The 23,689-nt window shown below is 38.6% G+C and overlaps 3 protein-coding genes across 9 annotated transcripts in view; 1 reads left to right on the top strand and 2 right to left on the bottom strand.

Moving 5' to 3' along the window:
- LOC125238430 (disintegrin and metalloproteinase domain-containing protein 12-like) overlaps positions 1 to 23,689 on the top strand; it is a 37,933-nt gene that overhangs the window by 1,731 nt on the left and 12,513 nt on the right. Inside the window, exons 1-7 of one of the 2 annotated variants that reach the window (XM_048145768.1) lie at positions 15,711 to 15,810; positions 20,249 to 20,340; positions 21,271 to 21,426; positions 21,924 to 22,056; positions 22,571 to 22,725; positions 23,191 to 23,364; positions 23,469 to 23,638. In XM_048145768.1, coding sequence (XP_048001725.1) covers positions 15,720 to 15,810; positions 20,249 to 20,340; positions 21,271 to 21,426; positions 21,924 to 22,056; positions 22,571 to 22,725; positions 23,191 to 23,364; positions 23,469 to 23,638 — 971 coding nt within the window. In that variant the 5' untranslated portion in view covers positions 15,711 to 15,719. Of the gene's footprint in view, positions 1 to 15,710; positions 15,811 to 20,248; positions 20,341 to 21,270; positions 21,427 to 21,923; positions 22,057 to 22,570; positions 22,726 to 23,190; positions 23,365 to 23,468; positions 23,639 to 23,689 lie in introns of those variants that run through there. The other variant, XM_048145767.1, reaches the window with a different exon arrangement.
- On the bottom strand, positions 821 to 8,842 carry LOC125238433 (F-box/LRR-repeat protein 16-like). The gene is made up of 8 exons (XM_048145777.1): positions 8,410 to 8,842; positions 8,190 to 8,323; positions 7,553 to 7,773; positions 6,622 to 6,711; positions 5,442 to 5,895; positions 3,801 to 3,934; positions 2,673 to 2,801; positions 821 to 1,015 (listed from the first exon to the last, which is right to left on the bottom strand). Exons 2-8 carry the CDS (start codon positions 8,320 to 8,322, stop codon positions 932 to 934), a joined length of 1,245 nt encoding a protein of 414 aa, XP_048001734.1. The 5' UTR covers position 8,323; positions 8,410 to 8,842; the 3' UTR covers positions 821 to 931.
- LOC125238432 (F-box/LRR-repeat protein 7-like) lies at positions 9,657 to 13,695 on the bottom strand. 6 transcript variants are annotated; one of them, XM_048145776.1, is made up of 8 exons: positions 13,370 to 13,414; positions 12,862 to 12,997; positions 12,361 to 12,563; positions 11,897 to 11,986; positions 11,317 to 11,536; positions 11,016 to 11,149; positions 10,380 to 10,508; positions 9,657 to 10,019 (listed from the first exon to the last, which is right to left on the bottom strand). In XM_048145776.1, exons 1-8 carry the CDS (start codon positions 13,397 to 13,399, stop codon positions 9,981 to 9,983), a joined length of 981 nt encoding a protein of 326 aa, XP_048001733.1. In that variant the 5' UTR covers positions 13,400 to 13,414; the 3' UTR covers positions 9,657 to 9,980. The 6 variants fall into 6 exon arrangements, with proteins under 6 accessions (XP_048001733.1, XP_048001728.1, XP_048001729.1 ...); XM_048145775.1 differs by having other exon boundaries at positions 9,659 to 10,019; positions 11,317 to 11,773; XM_048145771.1 differs by having other exon boundaries at positions 11,317 to 11,986.

The raw sequence follows: 23,689 nt of genomic DNA, 5'->3' as shown, positions 1-23,689 counted from the left end.
GCGAGGCCGGATAGGGATCCGTTTTCACGCCGAGTCGAAATCTCTAAAGGACAATATTTTATGCCAGGCCTAGGCCTAAAAAATAATATGAAATCACAGTCCTCTCGAGTTCTACTTCCCAGCCCATTTTAAGAACGTGATATAATGTTTGATATTTTCACTTTCTGAATGATTAATATAACTTTTAGTTTATTAATTATGTGGTTACCTGATTTTTAATTTTTACGGGGTGTTATAAGTTTGACGTGTCTGTCTGTCTGTCTGTCTAAAAAAAAAAACTGTTTATTTCTAAGAAACGTACATGCATTTATAATATACTTAACTGCTAATCTTAAATTGTCTGTCTGTGTGTGTGTCTGTCTGTGGAATCGTAGCTCCCGAACGGATGAACCGATTAAGATTTAGTTTTTTTGTCTGAAAGCTGAGTTAGTCGGGAGTGTTCTTAGCCATGTTTCATGAAAATCGGTCCACTATGTCGCAGTCGGGGTTTTTTTCAAAATGTTAACTTTGTGGTTAGGTTATTAAACTATATTAGTTTTTTCCCCATATTTGTGCTGCCAAGTATATGCAAATTAATAAGGAAATATAAATAAAATAACGTAATGGGTTGTAATAGTAATATTGTCTTTACGATGACATAGTGACCCTGCCTGCTACGCCGCGGTCCCGGGTTCGAATCACGGTAAGGGCCTTTATTTTTTGTGATGAGCACAGATATTTGTTCCCGAGTCATGGATGTTTTCTGTATATAAGTATTTGTATATTATATATATCGTTGTCTGAGTACCTACAACCGAAGCCTTCTTGAGCTTACCGCGGGACTCAGTCAATCAGGTGTCCCCAATAAAAAAAAATATATGTGTAAGAATGTCCTATAATATTTATTTATTTACATTTGGATAGTAAATTCATATCAAATATACCTTTCATTTCACTTTTTGGTATTACATGGATAGGAGTAATTCTTGGATAGGTAGTTGTCCCCGAATTCGACCTCCAGCCATGGGAACATACCCTGAAAGGACAAAATTATAGAATTAAATCATCATCATCATCATCATTTTCAGCCATTAATCGCCCACTGTTGAGCATAGAATTAAATAACATATGAGAACAAATGTTTCTCACTAATAAGAAATAAAATACGAGTACGTAGCGTTGTAATGACATAATAGCCACTTTCCGTGTTTAGCAGTAACACAATGGTTTACTGCGACATAACGCATATTGCTTGGTCAGCGACAACCCAAACATGTATATACAGTATGTAAACTAACGAAAACCATTTACTGTAACCCGTAAATGTCCAGGTGATACTGAGAAACTTTTACTATGGGACCAACACCCAAAACGCGAAATAAAAATTTACTCTCCCATAGGAAATACTTACTATAAAATAAAACTACCTATGAAACTGTCAGAAGATATTTTCGTGATTTCGGGGTTGATCCCATAGTAAAAGTTTCTCAGTATCACCTGGACATTTACGGGTTACAGTAAATGGTTTTCGTTAGTTTACATACTGTATAGGCACACCTTTATACAATAAATGGAATTGATTATTTATTGCCATTACAGCGTACTCTATACACTGTATTTTAAAGGTACTTAAAAAAAGTAAAAAAAAAATGTAAATTTTCGGCTAGTTACATTTGTAGGTTAACCAACCAAAATTCATGCGGATCTGTCACTGAGCGGCCTGGCTTTAACCTACTTATTTGGTCGTGTAATGTTCACATTTAAGGCTCGGCCACACATGAGCGTTTTGAGAGCGCAGGTGGAGCGTTAGCGGAGCGCAATGATAGCGGTGCGCCGGAGGAACGCTGGCGGTGCGCCCAGCGGACGCCGGGGGAACTAACGAGCGCGGATTGCGAGCGGAACGCGTTAAAACGCTTTATATGTGGCGGAGGCTTTACTCTCTATTGGCTTGGGCACTGGTCCCACGAGCAAGTAAGCTATGAGCTGATAAATAAAAGAGAGAGCGAGCGAATTTATAATAAATAAAATATAGATATCGTTAACCTTTTGCTGGTGCGAAAAAATCCTACTTCCATCTGCTGTTTTTAGGGTTCCGTAAACTAGGAACCCTTATAGTTTCGCCATGTCTGTCTTCGTCCGTCCGTCCGTCCGTCCGTCCGTCCGTCCGTCCGACGGATAATCTCAGTAACCAGATGAGCCTGAAATTTCGACAAATATATATCAATCACGCCGACAAAGTGCAAAAATAAAAAATGGATAAAAATGTTTTATTAGAGTACCCCCCCCTACATGTAAAGTGGGGGTTGATTTTTTTTTTTTCATTCTAACCCCAACGTGTGATATATTGTTGGATAGGTATTTAAAAATGAATAAGGGTTTACTAAAATCATTTTTTGATAATATTAATATTTTCAGAAATAATCGCTTCTAAAGGGAAAAAAAGTGCGTCCCCCTAACTTTTGAACCATATGTTTAAAAAATCACAAAAGTAGAACTTTATAAAGACTTTCTAGGAAAATTGTTTTGAACTTGATAGGTTCAGTAGTTTTTGAGAAAAATACGGAAAACTACGGAACCCTACACTGAGCGTGGCCCGACACGCTCTTTGCCGGTTTTTTATTTACTTCCAGCTTTTATACTAACAATACTAGTAAAAGTACAATTTTAAATATTCCGATAAAATTTTGACTTACCTCCTCAACCTCATCTACGTATGTGCACTCGGCTATAAGCTGTAACTTCTTGGCGCGGGCTGTGCGCGCATTTGCCACCTCTCCCACGATGTAGTTCGTTATACCGTGACAGAAGGACAGGTCTATCCACTGGAACGAAATAAACCATAAGGTTAGGTTATTAACTGGAATGGACCAAATCCGCCGGTGGCCGACCCAGGAATCGAACCCGGGTCTTCAGCTTACGCGGCTAAGGGCGGTACCCATCGAACTCTTAGTGCGTTTTCACATTATCCGATCCGATATCGGATGTAGGACCGATATCCCATACAATTACAGGCGCCATCTTGGATTTTTTTCCCATCAAAATCCTTCCGACATCCGATATCGGATCGAATCTTACGCTTCGTTTTAGGGGCCGTCCACATATTACGTCACACAAAATTTAGATCTTTTTATTTTCCTTCTTTTCTTTTTTTTTTCAACCTTACCGTTTTTCCGGCAGCGCCAGGATCTGCTATGAGTACACATTTCACTTAAATAGTAATTCTCTAAGAGTTAATTGCTCGACTTAAAACGGGACTCACCACGAGGTTAGGAGAAGCTCGGACAATGTCCTCGACGTACTCATTATGCAGCTGAGCCCAAGCAGGCAAGCATGGTCGCGTGATAAACAATATAACGTCAGGTCGTACTTTTCGAACGATTTGTAAGTGCGATAGGGATGCACCGATTCGATAAAATTTATCGAACTAGTGTGTTACGCCCGCAGTTGTAAGGAAGTATACATCCTGTTTTTATTGAATTCCGTTAACTTTAAGGAGAGATTCTTTACTGAAAATACTATCAATTTCTCTAAGAAACTAGCGTCCTAACTCTTACGATTATCGAATTATTAAAAAAAAAATACTAAACACTTCCTAATGATATTTGTTTCGACATGTACCGTCAAACACCTGACAATGACTTTAATGTTATGATTAAGGTCCTCACAGACTAATTAATCCATTTATTATGTATGAAAACTAAAAACAACTATTTTTTTTTTTCGAATTTAACAAAAAGCGATATACAGTGTGGTTCCTGATGATGAACCGTGTCGAATTTAACGGAAAACAAAAAAAAACACGGGGTAGACACAGGACTCACTACAAGGTTGGGGCAAGCCCGTACAATATCCACGACGTATTCATTTTCCAACTGAGTATTGGAGCCCAGTTGTAAGCCCCGCAGCGCCGCGCCCGCCGCACTGCATGCCGTTCTTACCCCGGCGCCGGTGATGCCTGCAATTATTTTATCATACTCGTAAGTAGACCATTATCCATACCAAAGATATAGTTATGTAACTCCGTATACACGGATAATGTCTAAGAAAAAAAGTACCTCAAAGCCATAGAGAAAAAGGTACGGTGGCCTAGATGGCGTTACACCTTTGGGGAACGCTCTGCTAGATGGCGGTAATATTAATATTTGACATTTTAACACATATCAAGCTAACAATATGGGCCAAAATGTCAAAAATGAGGTTCAAAAGTTTTAAGCCTGTGTCGAGAGATGGCAGTCTATGCACTGTGATTACACATTTTACTTTGACAGTAACTCTCTATAATACTCGATCCTGTTTGTCCATACTTATAATATAAACGGCAAAACGGAGCGACAAATTGACGAGATTTTTTAAATGGAGATAGTTGAAGGGATGAAAAGTATAGAAATAAATAATATATAAATATTGGGGACACATTACACAGATCAAGTTAGCCCCAAACTAAGCACAGCTTGTACTATGGGTGCTATGCGACGATATACATACTTAAATATATAAATACATACATATACATAGAAAACATCCATGACTCAGGAACAAATATGTGTGCTCAACACACAAATAAATGCCCTTACCGGGATTCGATCCCAGGACCGCGGCTTAGCAGGCAGGCCAGACCGACTGAGCCAGACCGGTCGTCAAGATTGACGTAGGCTACTGTTTGTTTCTTTCTAACCCCCCCCTCTTCTTCTAAAATGGGGGGTGGAAGTCTGTATGGAGCATTCCGCAATTTTCGAATTTAACGCGAGCGAAACCACGGGCAAATGCTAGTGATATATAAAACTAGAAAATAAAAGACGGCGCCACTTTCTATGTGGGAACAAGTTTGTACAGAATTGTGTACAGTCACAGAGAACCTCCTATAGAGTGGCAGTCTTGTATATTTGGTTCGCGATACGAGTCACCACTGTTTGGGGTGCGAGGAGCGGGCGGGGAATGTGTTAAGCGCGCTGTGATTGGCCGTTTCAAGGACGGCGGGCAGTCGCGCCAGATGAAAAGGGACAGAAGTATGACTGTCCCTCTACTGACGCGTAAGTGGCCAATGTAAGTTGACCTATGCCGGCTCTGAATAAATTATAAATATGACTTATTTGTGGAATGTAATGCCGTCTGTTTTTAAATTTGAGCTTCTTGTTACCTTTCCACACCATTTCACACTACAGGTGGACATCTTTAAGGCATCAAAATACCCTTTTCCAATTTTTTTGTGCGAAAAACACGCGCTGCTTTCGGGTCTGTTACTTGGTCGATACTGATCGGGCACGGCGAGCGCCCGCGCTTATATCAGTGCAAATACTAGGAAGGCTGGCCACCGCGAGTCGTCTTGTAATAGATGTCTATAGGGGTTGGTCTGTGTGTACAGTCAATACCAAGTCGAATTTAATCTCAAATCTTGCCTATGAATTGAATGGGAAGCATTCTGATAAAATTGAAGACCAACATCTTGTTCCTGTCCTACTCACCTTCACATCGCATCAAAAGCAATTCCTCAAGCCGTCCGAACCCGCAACTAGCCTTCTCCAACAACTCATCATTCACATTAGGGTTAAAGCTCAGGTCCAACCTTCTCAGCCTTAACCGCCCCACCGCCGCCGCCCACTCATACCTTAACTCCATTTTCTCCCATCGCATACACAAGTCCTCCAAATCTGGTAACTGGTCCAATAGCTTGTGCACATTAAGGTAAACCTCTTTATTCGCTAATATCAACTCCAACTTGTTTAACTTCTTAAGGTGTGTGACAGCAGAGAAGAGGTGACAGTAGTCCAAAGTCTTACAGTCTTTGAAGGACAGATGCTTGAGTTTCTCCGAGTGTTCAGATATTAGAAATCTTCCTGTAACATCATCGGCTTCCCAGATCACTAGCTCCTCTAGGTTGTAACTCGCCAGCCACTGCCTGACGCATTTATCTGTCAACTATTCCTTACACATACAGAACCAACAGAAATTATAAAGGCCCCAGGACATTGGTCTGAGCGCGACAGCGGTGAGCGGCGGCCATACGTGCGAATGAAAAGTCCCATCGCTATGTCTCGCTCCAATGTATGGCCGCCGCTCACCGCTGTCTCACTTAGACCAATCTGATTGGGTCGTACGTAAAGCAGTAATCATAAAGCTAGGAACATACTACGCGGACGTCCGTCATAAATCGACCGCGGAATCTGGACAATGAAATTACACATAACCGTGCAAACTATCGGTCGACAGACGTGGACATGGCCTTGAGTGCATGGACGTCCGATCGAAATCTGGCTCGCTGGATGTTTTGTTCCGTGCACACTGATCAGTCGCGGTCGCGGTCGTTTTACGACGGACGTCCGCGTAAGTCCCATCGCTATGTCTCGCTCTAGCTTTTTGAACATGTATGGACTATATGTATAAATAAAACTAGTGAAAAGGAAACAATATGTGCATTGTCATTTTATTTAAACAGATTCTGCAACGCCGCTCACCGCTGTCTCACTTAGACCAATCTGATTGGGTCGTACGTAAAGCAGTAATCATAAAGCTAGGAACATACTACGCGGACGTCCGTCATAAATCGACCGCGGAATCTGGACAATGAAATTACACATAACCGTGCAAACTATCCGCGTCCGCGTAGTATGTTCCTAGCTTTAAGCTAAGCATTTTGTGTCTTACGTCGTTGCATCCTTTGAAATGTACTCGTTTTAGCTTTTTGAACACTTTCGATGATGCCGTTGCTAAGTTGTCACTTTGTACGCCGTGAAACTGTAAAATAATAGGTTTACATGACTATATGTATAAATAAAACTAGTGAAAAGGGGACAAAATCGGGCTAGAAAAACATATCACACTTATGCCCTTTAACGTCTAATCTGCGTAATATATGGTACAGTCAGCTGCAAAAAAGTAGACCCACCTGCATACAAATTTGTATGCAAGGGGGTCTACTTTTCTCTGCAGCTAACTGTAAAATGAGCTGCGAATCAATTGCATGGATAAATGATGAATGAATTCATTGATAAATTTTCCATGCTCTTTTGCAGCCCACTGTACCATTTTCACTTAGGGTTACAGGCGTCACAGGCGGCTTTTTACGATAAAAAATTGTTTTGTTTTGGCGCCACTCTTGTAAAGCTCGGCCACACATGCGCGTTTTGATAGCGTAGGCGGAGCGGTAGCGTTAGCGTAGTAGGAGCGCAACGATAGCGGAACGCCAGCGTTCTGCCGGCGCACCGCTATCATTGCGCTACGATAAAAAAACGCTTTATGTTTGGCGGACGCTTTATTTTTTACATAGGAGTGAAAGAGGTAAAAAATCAGCATACCTGCGTTTAATACGTAATAGACGGTTTTTTGCATTCTAATTCAACAGATTGTTTATGATTGATATAAGTAAGGTTTCAAAGTCCATACTAATATTATAAATAGGAAAGTGTGCGTGTCTGTTTGTCAGTCTTTCACGACAAAACGGAGCGACGAATTGACGTGATTTTTTTAAGTGGAGATAGATGAAGGGATGGAGAGTGAGATAGGCTACTTTTTGTCTCTTTCTAGCGCGAGCGAAGCCGCTGGCATAAGCTAGTATCAAATAAATTCTAATACATACTGTAACATCTTTTAAATTCGGACAGTTTTTCGTCAACACATCCATAGTGCTGTCCAAACAATCCGATTTCTTGATGCACGAACCCCACTTCCGCACCAAGTTCTTTAGCACTTCGGGATTGTCCCCCTCTATCCTCAGTATGCGGTACGAGTGAGACAGGTTGTGGTTCTGGCCGTACCAGAGCTCGGGACGAGTATCATATTCTATGCTGATACCAACACCTGGGAAATATTTAAACCGGAATTATTTATTTATTTATTTATTTTATTATAAAAGTACATCCACATCATATATATTGTTTACATTAACAAGCATTCAAACAGGCATTATTACTGAAGGAGCAAATTATTATCTTAGAATTACACAAGAACTAAATTTAAATTACTTAGTCTAAAAATATAAACTAACTACAAAACTGAAATTTTTGTTGTTTTTTATGACAAAGTGTATAAAAATGTCGAATTACTGAAAGGCCTACATTGACAATACAACAAAGGCTACATTCAAATTCATAATCTTCAGTGAATTTTGACCCTAGGCACCTGCCCAGATATGGTGGAGTGATTTAGCCTAAAGCACCCTATAAAATAAAATATTTTGTATGAAAAATAATTATGTTCTTTAAGCAGTAACTTACCCTGTAGGTACCGATATATTACATCTCGCCATTCCTTGCTCACTCGCTCGGACCTGATAATGTCATCTGTGTGCAGCCAATCCAATATGTAGTGCCAGCAGTCTTCATTCAACACATCCAGTATAGTAGACATCCTTTGTAATTTATTCAATGTATCTCTTTTATTTTTATTAGGTAAAGTACATTTCTTGTTACAAAATTAAAAAAAAATTCAATGTACTTCTGTATTAATTAATCTTTAGCATATTTCCTCACTGGTGAAAGCGTAAAAATACGCGAGTCTTAAAACCGGCCGTTCTGCTTAACTTTCAAATAAGTTTAAAATATAAATTCTTCTTGATTTCGGCCTTTACATTATAGGCACTAATGTGGTCATACTAATATTATTTAAAAACCCTTTTCTCATTTTTCTACGATTTTCCTTATAAATCTGTTTTCCTCATAAAACCTGTTTCTTTAATTACGCAGCTAGACCACTTGAAAACATTTAAGTAGGTATATTAGTATTACGTATTATATGATAGTTGCTTTTTGCACTTTTTACATACTTAATTAAAATTATTCGTTGCACTAAAATATATATAGTATTTATTTATACAGTTCAAATACAATACGAAAGTAAATACAAAAGGAACACGATAAAAACTTCAACAAGTTACTGTCAATCTGACATTAGATGGATGCGTTCAAAAAATATGAAATATTATGGCATGGTGCTGCCGCCAGAGTGCAGCACCGTCACACCTACTAAAACATAGTCTGGCAAAGTGTAGATAACAAAGACATACATAACTCCGTAATACTCGAGTGCCAATATTAAAGTGTCGTCCCTTTCAAATCAATATGTGTGAGAAAACGAGACGACACTACGATGTTGCCATTTTTAATTTCTACTATTTTTTTGCCAACACAGAGAACCTCCTATAGAGTGCCAATATTGTAAATTTTGTGCGCGCTACAAATCACCAGTGCTTGGGGCGCGAGGAGCGGGAGGGGAATGTGTTTAGCGCGCTGCGATTGATCGTTTCAAGGACGGCAGGCAGTCGCGCCAGATGAAAAGGGAGTCGCGTACGTAGCCAGTGTAAGTTGACCTATGCCGGCTCTGAATAAATTATAAATATGACTTATTTGTGGAACGTAATACCGTCTGTTTTTAAATTTGATCTTCTTGTTACCTTTCCACACCATTTCACACTACAGGTGGACATCTTTAAGGCATCAAAATACCCTTTTTCAATTTTTTTATTGCGAAAAACACGAGCTGCTTTCGGGTCGGTTACTTGGTCGTTACTGATCGGGCACGGCGAGCGCCCGCGCTTATATCATGGCAAATACAAGTAAGGCTGGCGACCGCCAGTCGTCTTGTAATGGATGTCTATAGGGGTTGGTCTGTGTTTGCTAAGCTGTAACTTATACAAGTTATACATATACACGGTCAAGCAAATCTTATCACTAAAAAAAACAAGATAAAGGTGGAATGGTTAAAACTAAACTATACCTTAGAATAGGTCCAGTAAAAAGTAAACAATGTAGATTATTTCTAATAGATTTTATTTACAAATAAGCAGGCACCCAGGATGGAACCAACTATACTCTAACAAACTACCTTTGTCAGTAAACAAGGCAGCAAATTCGAAAAGTTTGACTTTTTCAACTGAGAAAACTGGTTTTCCATATTATCTGCAAATTATAACTATTATCCATATAACATGAGGTTGTTAATCGTCGTCTCTAGATTGCTCTGCGCTACGCCATTTACTACTTGCACTATATCCTGATATAACTTCAACTTCAGTCTCCAAAGTCCAAGATCAGCCATGGGTACTTATCCTGCCATGAAACAAAAAGGTATGGTTTAGATAACGCCCCTAATCATACAGTTAAAGGTTGAAATTGAAAAATGAAAAAATGGATATGACTAAACTTGTCAAAACTGAGGTTTTAAAATTTTAATTCTGTGTTATGAGATGGCATGGCAGTCAATGAACTTAACAACAATTACAACATTAACTTTGACAATAGATAAATAAAAATCTGTATTTTTTTTCTCATTATTACATGGCACAATAAGCCTGTATACTTACGTCATTCTCTTTGGTATTATAGTTTTATACTTTTTTTTTATCTAGCGTGCAAGGGTCGAGCACAAGAATACACAAAAAATCTTGTTATAACATTTAAACTGCTAACCTTTTCAAGTCCCTCTACCGCGGAGTCTTGGAGTATGAGCCGCATCTTTCTGTCACAAACGCTGCGCGCTTTCCCTAACCGAGCCACGATGTCTTCCGTTACGCCGTGGCAGTAAGACAAGTTGATCCACTGAAAAGAAAAACAATTAATGATTTTATTTTGAATCAATCATAAACATTTGCAAAAGATCATGTTTGCATTGGTTTGGAAAATTCACTGTTTCGGTGGGACTTGAACCCACGACCACTGGATCGCTAGCCCGTGCTCTTCCATCTGAGTTACTAAGCCAATCAACGCAGGGATTGTTTCTTCCAGACATCTATCAGAAGATTTTGAAACGGCAACAGGAGTAAAAAATCATATTGGAAATTCATCATCAACAATGCAATATCCTGTATCCCTTTTGATTAATGATTTGTTAACCATCTACCGTCAACATCAAACTTCGGACATTCGGACAAAGTTAATCATGACTTAAAATGATTTTCAAAAAGGTTCAAATGATTAAAAAAGTCAGTATAAAACGATAAAACCTAACTTTTTCAATTAATGACAATGCAGCCCATTCCATATTCCACTTGAAAAAGGGACATGAGGCAATTTGTTTTAAACCACCATATCGCATAGAGGACTCACCACGAGGTTGGGACAAGCTCGGACGATATCTTCTACGGATGCATCGTTTATTTTAACATTGGAGCCGAGGTGTAGCCCCTGAAGCGACGGTCCCGCCACGCTGCACGCCGCTTTTGCCCCGAGTCCCGATATACCTGATTTAATTAATTTTGAATTTATAAGCCATGATAGACTGACAAGTAATACAGAAGAATGATAGTTTACTGTAAAGAAGAAAAATTATGTCTCTAAATCGATCAGTTAAAAAATAAGGGATAAAATACTACATTTAAGAAAAGCAGATAATTCTAATGAAACTTACCTAAACAGCCTTCTAAATTTAATTCTTTGAGCCGTTCAAAGCCACAAGAGGCCTTCTCCAGCCACTCATCCGTCACATTAGGGTTGAAACTCACATCCAAATATCGTAACCTCAGCCGTCCAATAGACTCAGCCCAATCATCTTCCAATTCCATCCTCTTCTCCCAACGCAAACACAAATCCTCCAATCGGGAGAGCTTATCCAACAATAAATGGACATGCTGAAAGATCGGTTGAGGAACATAAACCAGTACCAACTTCTTTAAATCTGTTAGGTGTTTTGTAGCAGAGAGCAGATGACGGTAATCCAAGGCTTCACACTCTTTAAAGCATAGACCCTTTAGTTTTGAAGAGTGCGGAGTTAATAAACATTTTCCAGTCAAATCTTCAGCGCCCCATACAATTAGCTCTTCGATGTTGTAGGTCACCAGCCAATGCTTCACGCATGCATCTGTCAACTGTTTTTTATTCATACAACATGTACCAAAATAAGCCTTGAGTATAAAGCAGTAGAGACCACAAAAAGCAAAGTAGTGTTTGAATCTTGATGTTTTAACGTAATATGAAGGATTTATTCTTACAGAATCGCAGCCTCTGAAGTGCACTCGTTTCAGTCTCTTGAATGACTTTGTTGATCCACTTAATAAGGCGTCTTCTTGTAATCCGTAAAACTGCAAAATTCATTTTATTCCACATAAAAAGTAGGTACTTGACTCGAAGAAAAAGACATGATTTATTTTGTGAAATCAAGTGCTATTCTGTATTACCCGTCAGTTGCTAATGTGACCAAAATCATTTTAAACTTAATTTATTTATTATTTAAGGCAATAAAAGGCCCATAATGGTTAGTTTAGTACTTATACATTATTGAATTTTATAAATGTTGAACCAACTCATTGCACACAGCATAATAGATTTGCTATGCCATATCCAACACCATGCGTTAACATGGACAAAAAAAAAATAATGGAATAAAAAAAATAGCAAAGCCCACTATTAGGCTGCTGGCACGGAATGCGTTAAAGTTAGACCTATAGATGCTTACCGTAACATCTTCTAAGTCGGGACAATTCTTCCTAATAATTGTCAAACTGTCTTCATTAACACAATCCGTTTTCTTGATGCATGAGCCCCATTTCCTCGTTAATATCTTAAACTTCTCCGGATCATCTTCCTCCATCTTTACTATGCGTTGGTTACGAGAAACCTTGTGGCCATACCAGGGATATTCTATGCTTATACCAACAACTGAAAAGTATATTCATTTTGGTTTTATAAATGGTAACAAGTTTTTTTTAAATTGACATGATATATTCCCTCTTTGCATAGAGTATCATACAAGTTTTATACATACATCCAAATACATCTCTTTGAAGTTTCAACATGAGAAATATTGTACTACTTTGTGAACAAGCATGAAAAAAAGTACTATATTATTACCAAGTGAAATGAAACAGGTTACAAACTTGTTAGGTTGTAATACTTGCAGTCATAAAGTTCAATAAACTATTAGGAACTACAGCTAAGAATGTACTTAGTTAATTACCTTGAAGGTACCGGAATATTACATGTTGCCAACTTCGGCAGACCCGCTCAGATCTTATGATGTCTGCAGTGGGCAGCAAGTCCAGTACAACCCGCCAACAGTCTTCATTTAATATGTCCAGTATAGTAGCCATATCCTGCAATATGTTGATTATTTTGTGAGTGGATATATTTGTTATGGCATTCTGCATTCATATATGTATACTTTGAAACAAAAAATGCTTATAATTATGTTACTAAATAGTTTTGTTTCATTACATACATACATACATACAATCACGCCTGTATCCCATAAAGGGGTAGGCAGAACACATGAAACTACTAAAGCTTCAGTGTTCATTAAAATAATAAAATTCTGTAGCAACTTTAGGTGTAGGCTCAAAGTATGTGTATACTATTTACATTAGGCCACTGTTTTAAATATAAATAATTGGTGATAAATTCAAGAATTCAGTTGGCTTATTGAGAATAAATAAAAAGAAATATGTTGTGCAATAATTTATCTTAACCATTAGTATTGACCAGTTTGTATTAACCATTAGTAATAATAATTCTTTATAGTACTGATGCACATAATTACAGTATTTTTTATTGAATTGCTGAGTTATAACACTTATAACACTGTTTTCTTTAACATAACCACATTGTTTGCGTAGTATATGAATTAAAAAAATTAAATAAATGACAATGCATATATAAAAAATTCCTTATCCGTCCAATATCATGAATTCAGTACCTATTATCTGCATTTATTATCACTATTATGTGAACTTATACAATATTAAAGGCAAAGATAAACAGTAAACACGGAAAAGGCAAAAACGCAAAACTTTCGGAACTTTCGATTGTCAATTTTTCATTGACGTAGGAACTGTCATTGTTATGGCCCCTGTACACACATGGCCAACAGCTCCACCAACCCTTTGTGACTTTGATTGTCAATTTGACATTGACGTAGGAACTGTCATTCTTAAAGGGTGCGTTTCCATAGGTGCGTTCACGAGACCTGTTAAAAAAGTTTGTCACTAGAAAAGGCGCGAATTTTACATTTCTATGGGGTGACAAATTTTCGTATCATGTTTTTCTAATGACAAAAACGGCTTGACGGATTTGTAAACATCTTTCCTCTAAAGCGTACTTTTATTGATAAAATAATAAAATTTTGAAATGTTTTATTCAATCTCGATGAAGTATTATTAGGGCTGAATTATTTATAAAAGTGAAAAAAAAAATGATTATTTAGTTCATAAGCTAATGGCAATTTAGCTTTTTAGTGGGAGGATTCGAAATTTAAATACCTGTAGAGGGAAAAGAAAAATATATCCATCCATGACTGCTGTGATGGTACTGATGCTACTCGGTACTCGCGCGGAAAGAGAAGAGTCGTGGGTTGTAATGTAAGAGACCAGACATTCTATTATCACTATTATGACAATTCTCTTTTCTATTATCATCATTCATCATACATAGATTTGGACGGGACACCCATTTCTCAAAACTGAAAGTTACAAGTTGCAAGCGGAAGTTTCTTTCCGTCTTGTCGTATTAGACATTGACTACCGCTTGTAAATTGTAACTTGTAGCTGACTTGTAGCTTCGAAAAACGGGCCCCTATACATACCAAATATATACAGTATGTAAGTACGGTATACAGGGTGTCCCAAGACTAAGACATGATTGACATGAAGGGAAAGTACCTTAAATATCTGACTAATTAATCATTATCAATTTAGTCACAGTACTACAGTAAGTACCTAGTCATAGTCTTGGGATACCTTGTATAATGGCCCCTGAGTGTACACACATGGCCAACGGTTCCACCAGCCCTTTGTGAAACCCCTTGGCCAAGATAAGAGCCGCTGTTTACACATTGGCGAACCAATCACTTGGCATTGGCTCTTCATGAAAGATGGACATGGAATGGAAAAGTCTAGGAAATTCTAGGTCATAGACGTTGTCAGAAAAATTTGATTAAAAAATAATAACCCCGTAGTAAAATTAAATTATTTGAAATATTAACAATTTTTTGAATATTCTGATAAGAACATTTATCTTTTTTAGGAAATACATTAAACATTTGCAAGGTTATTTTATTTCCTAAAATCTACACTATTATTGACATAGATAAATTTATTATTTTCGTAAATATTTCACTACCGTCCTCTCTGACGGCTGACGACCAACTGAATGAAGCGCCAACGTGTAAACGCAGTTGGCCATTGGCGCCAAGATCCTTTGATGTGTGGACAAAAAACCGACACCAATCGGTTGGCCGGCAAGCGCAAGCGCCAACTGCCAACTTACGGCCAAGTAGCCCTCTACACGCTTGGCCAAGGGGGCTGGTGGAACCGTTGGCCATGTGTGTACAGGGGCCATAAGAGATAGAACTAGTATTCAAATCCGAACTTTAGGCATGTTTTGATAGATATAAAGTAGGACGACAATGACTATTTTTCAGTAGTTTTATTTTCAGGAAGTATTAAATCCTTCATAAAGTGTTATCTCCACTGAAACGTCACCCATCCGCTATGGATTTAGTTTAGGTACCGCATTTTTTATTTCGATAATTCGAGTAACGTCCCGACGTTGGGAGCAACATACAGGTTTTCCTGTTCATTTACCGAGTCTTTTCTGAAATAAATATAGTATTTTATTTACCGTTGCAAAATTCCTTTAACTTCTGCTTAGAGTTTTCCCGACCTTTGCCGGGATCAGGGGTTTTCAGGAGTTGTGTAAAAAAAAAATGTCACGAGCAGTTAACTTATCTTTCTTGATATAAACAAAACAAATAATATTTAAATGTAAATATTATGGAATATTGTGGTTAATGATTTAGATATGTAGGTAATAATTTCCAAAATGAATCAAAACTATGGTTTGAAGGTCTTGTGCTTGTGTATTGTGCATTCTCTAATTTTACTGGATTTGACGACCATACAGGCTCATAGACGTAAGTAAATAGTTAAACCTATTTGTTTTAATAAGGGGTGAATTTGTTTAACCGCTAGTGAATAAGGACCCAAAGAACAATTAGAAGATTGAACTGCGAGCTTAGCGATCGTGTCGTTTGAAAAAGGAATTCTTAGATTTATTTTCTTAGCGTCGTGAGGTTTTTACCTCACCATGACTAAGAAAACATTAGGTAACTGTAATGTATTAACACATATAAAAGTAGGAATCTACGTTGACTACGTTAAGAAAAGGAGAATACCTACCTACAAGCGCGGATCCAGCTAGTACGTAAAGGCCTACCCCCCGGGGGGTCATATTTTATAGATTAATAATTTTACCCCCATGACCCCCCCCTGGATCCGCGCATGCCTACCTAGCCTAGTACTGCGGAAAATATCGACGGCAATTAGCGTTTTAGAATTTAATTGCCTGTTTTTAAGTTTCATAGCAAAATTAATTAATATATTATAATATATAAATTATATTTTTTTTTATTAAATATAAAATTTATACAAAATAATATAAGAATTAAAACAAGATTATACATTACATGTTAAAAAAAACCTTAACTAAAAATAATTACAAACAGTAATTAGTCAATACCGCTCCGCACAGCTTTCTGTCAAAAGCCCATAACGCTCGCGGCATTACCCCGTTGGATCGCTATGGCCAACCTTTGCACGAGAAATTATATTAAACATATTTTTCATAAATATTAGCATAGGGTTTGATGATTCGGTCAAGTCCTAAGTTAAACCCCTGAACCCCCCTTATAACCCCTGGTAATTACTTATTATGTATAAAATCCCGTTGATGAAAATTATGCCCTATATCGTCCATAATCGGTTATTAAACTCATTAATATGAGTTAGTTGATAAATATAACTAATGCTAAATATTCCGTTTTAATGAAACACAACACAACATGTTTGATTAATAATAATAAGTAACCTACAGTTAATTAACTAACAATAGTCCAAACAAGGAAAAATGATACTAGTAATTGTATGTTAATGATGAATGAACGCCAAATAAAGAATACCACAGCCATTGGTACAAGAGTGAACACTTGAACAGACATCTTTTGGGCGAGCTCACTCCATCGTAGGCCACGTCTTTGCCTTTGGCTATAGTCTGTGGCTAAGAGTAAGCCCATTTATAATAATGATAAAAAAATAACCTACCTGGTCTATTATTATGAATAGGTATTTGTTTTACAAGGGAGCAAACTTTGTTGTTTTACCGCGCGTGCCAATATTGATACCCAAGCAAGCGACAGATTCCAATATTGAACCGCGAGCGTAGCGATCCGAGTAAATGTATGTGTGGACGCACGCAGAGACAGTACGCGCCAGCACAGTATAATAAAGAGTAAGGTGCATTAGGGTAATTCCGAATGACAGAAATGCACGGGTAATTCCGAAAGGGGAATCTTGATATGATGGAAATAATGGTGATTTTTATGCGACTTTCGGAATAACCTAAAATAAAATAATTGCTAACTACCATCATAAACCATAAGACTATTTATTTGTGTACGTTACTGCAACGACATAAGGTTTACCAATAGACAGCTAAGATGTCACTGTAAAACACTTTAAAGCTTTGTCACAGTAAACTTCAAATTGGACAGGTAATCGCAGTAAGCAAATAAACTCAACATTCAAAATGACAAGGTTGTAATTAGGTACGAGTTCAATTTGTTATGACTTATGATAAACATTAAGATTAAACTGACAAACAACGTCAAACTACATAGTAGCGGAAAAAATAATCGTTCAAGTAACCGGCCAGTATTAATACCCCTAAATACAGAAAAAAGGTAAACAACCTCTAGCAATGCGATATACACAATGTTGTATTACGAGTACAATAGAATGGGCACGTAAAAAATAACTAATAATACTAATTTAAATAAAAATATTACCCCCATCAAGATATAGCTCAATCGATTCTACTCTCGATTCTGAACAAACTGTTTTCAGGTTTTTAGTGTTAAGTGAAACACGGTGTATATTTATTTATTTATTTATTTATATATTTATTTATCTTATACTTTTAAACGAGCAATTCTTGTATATTTATTTATTTATTTATTTATATATTTATTTACACTGACGATCTCGGAAACCGCTCTAACCGCCCGCGCTTATGTGGGGGTTTTTGGGGGTGAAAAATCGGTCTAACTTATCCTTAGATCCCGGAAAACGCGAATTTTCGAGTTTTCATGCGTTTTTCTTCGCGCGCCATCTCGTGTGCAGTAGTTGTACTGTTAAGACAGAATTCTTTCGGTCGATGTAAGTACTATTTATTGCAAACACTAGATGGCGACTCAGGTCAAGGCTAAAACGAATAGAAAAATACACTATTTGAGTTTTTGTGGCGAAATGCGCGCCATCTCGTGTGGAGTAGTTGTGTTGTTAAGGCTGAGAATTCTTTCGCTCGATGTAGGTACTATTCATTTTGGAACTAGATGGCGACACATGTCAAGGATACGAACAGAACCGAGCGAAGCTCGGTTGCCCAGATATTTATTATGTATATCGTACAGTATGGCCACTCCCGCTCCCCGAAGTTTGTAGTTTTGGAGCGTTCCGCAATTCGAATTTAACACGAGCGAGCCGCGGGCAAAAGCTAGTTGTAATTGAGACAGAGGTATTTTAGCGTGTTGATGAGCATCGGTAGGCATTTTTACCTTAGGTACTAAAGAGGGTTAGGTTTAGGTTAATTAGGTTATTCCGGGTTTCTGAGAACATCGTTGACGTCCGTGTTTGATTCATATGAGCTTTCGACGTCTGTACTCTGTCAAAATCATAATTACTTATTGTTATTGTAGCTATGTATTACTAATCATGACCAAGTTTTAGTCATATTGGTTTTTTTTTGGAGTGTTAATTTGTATAATAGGTAGGTACTTACTACTTAGATAATAGAACAAGGAAGGTTTAATACATTTTCTTGCGAGTTTTTTAACACACGAGAAGTAAAATACATTTGCACCCGAGTGTAACACAAAACTTTTCCCCTCACTATAGCGAGGAAACTACAACGCAAAAAAATGCGTTTATCACTGCTTCCAGTGGTTCCACAGGTGGTAAATCATCTTTATTACTAGATTCACCTACTTTTATCAATTTTAAAGCAGTTAATTTGACTTTATTCAAGGTCAAATTACTTTACCCACTAGTGGACAAAATGCGTTTTTACCCGCTGGTATTAAAGGACAAAACACGTGTTTCCGAGCTAGTGAGGGGAAAATCATCTTTATAACTAGATTCACCTACTTTTATCAATTTTAAAGCAGTCAATTTGACTTTATTCAAGGTCAAATTACTTTACCCACTAGTGGATAAAATGCGTTTTTACCCGCTGGTATTAAAGGACAAAACACGTGTTTCCGAGCTAGTGAGGGGAAATAGTTATTTGTTATACAAGGGGGCAAAGTTGTATTTTAACGCCGAGTGTGGAATTGAAAAACGAGCAAGTGAAAGGATTCTATAGTTGAACCACGAGCGAAGCGAGTGGTTCGAGAATAGAATCCTGAACTTGCGAGTTTTTTAACACACGAGAAGTAAAATACATTTGCACCCGAGTGTAACACAAAACTTTTCCCCTCACTATAGCGAGGAAACTACAACGCAAAAAAATGCGTTTATCACTGCTTCCAGTGGTTCCACAGGTGGTAAATCATCTTTATTACTAGATTCACCTACTTTTATCAATTTTAAAGCAGTTAATTTGACTTTATTCAAGGTCAAATTACTTTACCCACTAGTGGACAAAATGCGTTTTTACCCGCTGGTATTAAAGGACAAAACACGTTTTTCCGAGCTAGTGAGGGGAAAATCATCTTTATAACTAGATTCACCTACTTTTATCAATTTTAAAGCAGTCAATTTGACTTTATTCAAGGTCAAATTACTTTACCCACTAGTGGATAAAATGCGTTTTTACCCGATTCCATACTCGGCGTTAAAATACAACTTTGCCCCCTTGCATAACAAATAACTATTAACGTCTAACATAACAAAAATCGTGGTAGGTAGGTACCTAATAAGTTTTACTAACTACTTACTTATTCTTCCGGCAAAAAAATAAGATCCTCATAAGAGTCATAAGGTAAAAGTACCAATAGGCCTAGCACATGATAATTGATAGCCGCGAGAGTATGTCGTCGCGAGATAGATCACACGTCTTCTTCTAACTGTATAAATGACATAAGGACGGGTATATAGTCTGTCTCGCGGCGACATCTGCGGCAATCATGTGCTAACCCAGCAGTTCGACTAGACAGGCGAATGCCAAATGAATTATTTATGTCACATTTTATTGACAATTGCTTTATAGGTATTGAAGCTGTCATCTACTAGTTCACTGTCGAGCACTGGTACAGTTTTTACCTTAATTTGAGTTGAACTGTTTTTTTTTTGTTTCAGATCCTTCAACAGAATTCAGCAAACACAGTGTGGTTAAACCCAAATTGCGGCATGGCAGAACGAAGAGAGAAATTTCATCTACACAAGATTTGGTCAGCATTATTATACCTACTTTTTTAACCTATAATTATATGCTATGCTACCAGCAGATAAACTTGATCCTTAAATATGTTAAAAATCGATTAGTTATAATATGTATAGAAGTCAATATCTGGGCAACCGAGCTTCGCTCGGTTCTGTTTCGTATCCTTGACATGTGTCGCCATCTAGTTCAAAAATGAATAGTACCTACATCGAGCGAAAGAATTCTCAGCCTTAACAACACAACTACTCCACACGAGATGGCGCGCATTTCGCCACAAAAACTCAAATAGTGTATTTTCTATTCGTTTTAGCCTTGACCTGTGTCGCCATCTAGTGTTTGCAATAAATAGTACTTACATCGACCGAAAGAATTCTGTCTTAACAGTACAACTACTGCACACGAGATGGCGCGCGAAGAAAAACGCACGAAAACTCGAAAATTCGCGTTTTCCGGGACCTAAGGATAAGTTAGACCGATTTTTCACCCCCAAAAACCCCCACATAACAAATTTCTGCGAAATCGTTAGAGCGGTTTCCGAGATCATCAGTGTAAATAAATATATATATAAATAAATAAATAAATAAATAAATATACAAGAATTGCTCGTTTAAAAGTATAAGATTTTAAAGATTTCAAAAGTAAGGACAATTTGGACTTTTATTCATCTTTGTTCTCAATTCGCATCGCGCGCGCCATTGGCCGCATCTGAGTCTGATGCGACAAATCACGCGCGTGATCCAAGCGTGCTATTTAATATTACGCGAGCAATCGCGCACGATACCGAAGTGTGCTCGCTTTGCTCGCATTATTGCACACGCACAGTGGTGTTACTTACTGACAAGTTGACAATGCTGTGTTGGCATTGGCACTATTTTTGGTGCGAGTCACGTCTTTACGATTAGAAGTCAATGAGTAATTTATTATGATCGGTTTATAGACGGGCACTCACCACCGCGATGTGATCATAACGGTGGCCATCGACGGCGAAGAACAGGAATTAGAGCTGCAACTCAACGAAGACCTGGTGCCCCGAGGACACTCCCTGTCCTACCAGAAGGATGGCCGGACCATAGTTCACGTGCCAGAGAGAGAGGTGAGATAATAGTGTCTTGCTCTTACAGAGTAGGTAGCTGACAGTATACATAGAGAGCAGAAGGGCTTGCGATTGAACTTGGCGTTGGTGCCGCGAGGAAATTCCCTCAGTAGGTACCAGCAGAATGGCCGGAGTCCAGACCATTAGTCCACGTGTCAGAGAAAGAGGTGAGGTTACAGTGTCTTGTTCTAGTTGATAGTGACCGACAGTATAAACCGATATTACTCTTTATTATACTGTGGTATAGATGAAGAAAATGCGGAGTAAAATCTGCGATTGAACGAGACGCGAGTGTCACGAGGACACTGCCTGAGCTACCAGCAGAATGGCCGGACGTGCCAGGGAGAGAGAGGTGGGAGAATAGTGTCTTGCTCTTACATAGTAGCTGAGTAGCTGCTGACACTTGACATTATGGTAAAGATATGTAGTGTATGTAATAGTATATCTTTGGTATCCACATTTGGTGTCTTAAGAGAATAATACGAGTATGTTTTCAGGAATTGGACTTGTGCCAGTATTCGGGCCACGTCCGCGGTAAGCCAGGCTCGTGGACCGCAGTGTCCACGTGCGACGGAGTGAAGGGCGTCATCTACGATGGTGAGCAACTGCGGTACATCGAGCCTGCACACGGTTAGACCCATCATCATCTTATCAGCTCTTTATCGATCACTGCTGAACGTAGCTCACACACGACTAAACTTTTCCTGATCCTGAACTGGTCTCATCCAGAAATTTCCCGATTTTTTTTTAATGTTATCCACCCAATAAGGGTTTTCCCGAAACCTATCGACGCGGAATCGTTAGTACGAAGACACTTACGCGTCATCGTCGATGAACACAGGCGTACGCATCATGTTGATACTAACGTGCGATTTTTTAGTTAGTGAAAGCAAAAGGCGAAAGGCATCGATATGTTTGGGGACCCTAAGCCAACGTTGCAAGACGCTTCTTTATACATCCGAAAGTGGCCCAGCGGTGGATTGGTGCCAGCCAATCCGTTTGCTTAAAATTCTAGTATTCCACCTGCTATCACTCCCTCCTCTACGCCCCTATGTAATGACTTAATGATCCCATGGTTGGGTTTTTCACAAACATGATGTATGTAGATTAAATTAACTAATACAGCTGATACTTTGTATTCCAGGTGATATAGACGGGGAACATTTCGTCTACTCTCACGAGCATCTGACGAAAAAACACCGGTGTGGCGTCGGGAGTGGCTCTAAACACAACTTCAGTCATAACCCTGACTATCCTTTGCTGTTTCAGCAAGACGATAAGCTGGGCAGGTCCAGTCGGGTGAGTAATCGATTCTAGATACTCTCTTTTAGAATACGTTAGGATAGCGAGAAGAACGGGATACAAAGTGAGACGATACCGGGATCTGTGACGCATTCCAGCGTAAACTACAATCCTCACTCTGCCAAAAATGGCGCCGCATCACGAGAGAAACCGTGGCGCAAGACTTGACCAACACATGACCACGACCGCTCTGATAAGAGCGCACGACCAAAAGAGGACCTGGGATTAGTTGCCAATCGTTCTCAGGCTCTTATAGTTAAGCTGTCGTGGCAAATACCGTAATAAATCCATAAAGGTTCTCTAAAGTTATCAAGCCGATAAAGTTCGTTTGACCCTTGCCGACGTGTTGGTGTGATAGAAAGGGACAAGCGAACTTTATCGACTTGATAACTTTACTGAATGTTTATGAATAAGGGGGTATGTCTGCAGCAGATCCTTCTCATAATCACCCTTCTATTTCAGGACAAACGCCAAACTTTCGACGACACTTTTGTCCGAGAGCCATACAACTCAAACGAGCGCTCGCGCTACGTAGAATTAGTGCTGGTTGTTGATCACGGGGAGTTCATCGCCAGCGGCCAGGACCTGAGGCTGGTACATCGGCGGATGAAGGACCTGACTAATATCATCAACTCGGTGAGACACAAAGAGCTGTAGATAAGATATATTATCAATATTGTTCGTACAGATAAACCAGTGTACATATAGGTAACTTTTTAACCCTGGTCATTATTTCTCAGGTGTACGCTCCTCTGAACATCTTCATATCCCTGGTGGGTGTCGAAGTCTGGACAGAACACGACAAGATCTCATTGGAAATGAATAGCGACACCACTCTCGAGAACTTTAACAAGTACCGGAGTACCGATCTCATCCATAGGATACCCAACGACAATGCTCATCTGATCACGTGAGTTAGAAGTGTTAGAACACTGGCTAATACTAGAACGTATCAAAATAC

Source organism: Leguminivora glycinivorella, chromosome 23, assembly GCF_023078275.1.
Source record: "Leguminivora glycinivorella isolate SPB_JAAS2020 chromosome 23, LegGlyc_1.1, whole genome shotgun sequence".
Taxonomy (NCBI): domain Eukaryota; kingdom Metazoa; phylum Arthropoda; class Insecta; order Lepidoptera; family Tortricidae; genus Leguminivora; species Leguminivora glycinivorella.
Note: the sequence above shows the minus strand (reverse complement) of the source record. Positions and strands in the feature narration are given on the sequence as shown.

Bases quoted from the DNA above. Each gene is read 5' to 3' on its own strand.
- LOC125238433 (XM_048145777.1), bottom strand. From the start codon at position 8,322: ATGTCTACTATACTGGATGTGTTGAATGAAGACTGCTGGCACTACATA. The intron at 5,896-6,621 runs GTAAGACACAAA...TGTAAGGAATAG, and splicing joins ATTTCAAAGGATGCAACGAC to TTGACAGATAAATGCGTCAG. The intron at 3,935-5,441 runs GTGAGTAGGACA...AAATAATTGCAG, and splicing joins GCTTTTGATGCGATGTGAAG to GCATCACCGGCGCCGGGGTA.
- LOC125238432 (XM_048145771.1), bottom strand. From the start codon at position 13,399: ATGGTTAATACAAACTGGTCAATACTAATG. The intron at 11,150-11,316 runs GTAAGTTTCATT...TAATTAAATCAG, and splicing joins AAATTTAGAAGGCTGTTTAG to GTATATCGGGACTCGGGGCA. The intron at 10,509-11,015 runs GTGAGTCCTCTA...TTTTCTTTTCAG, and splicing joins GAGCTTGTCCCAACCTCGTG to TGGATCAACTTGTCTTACTG.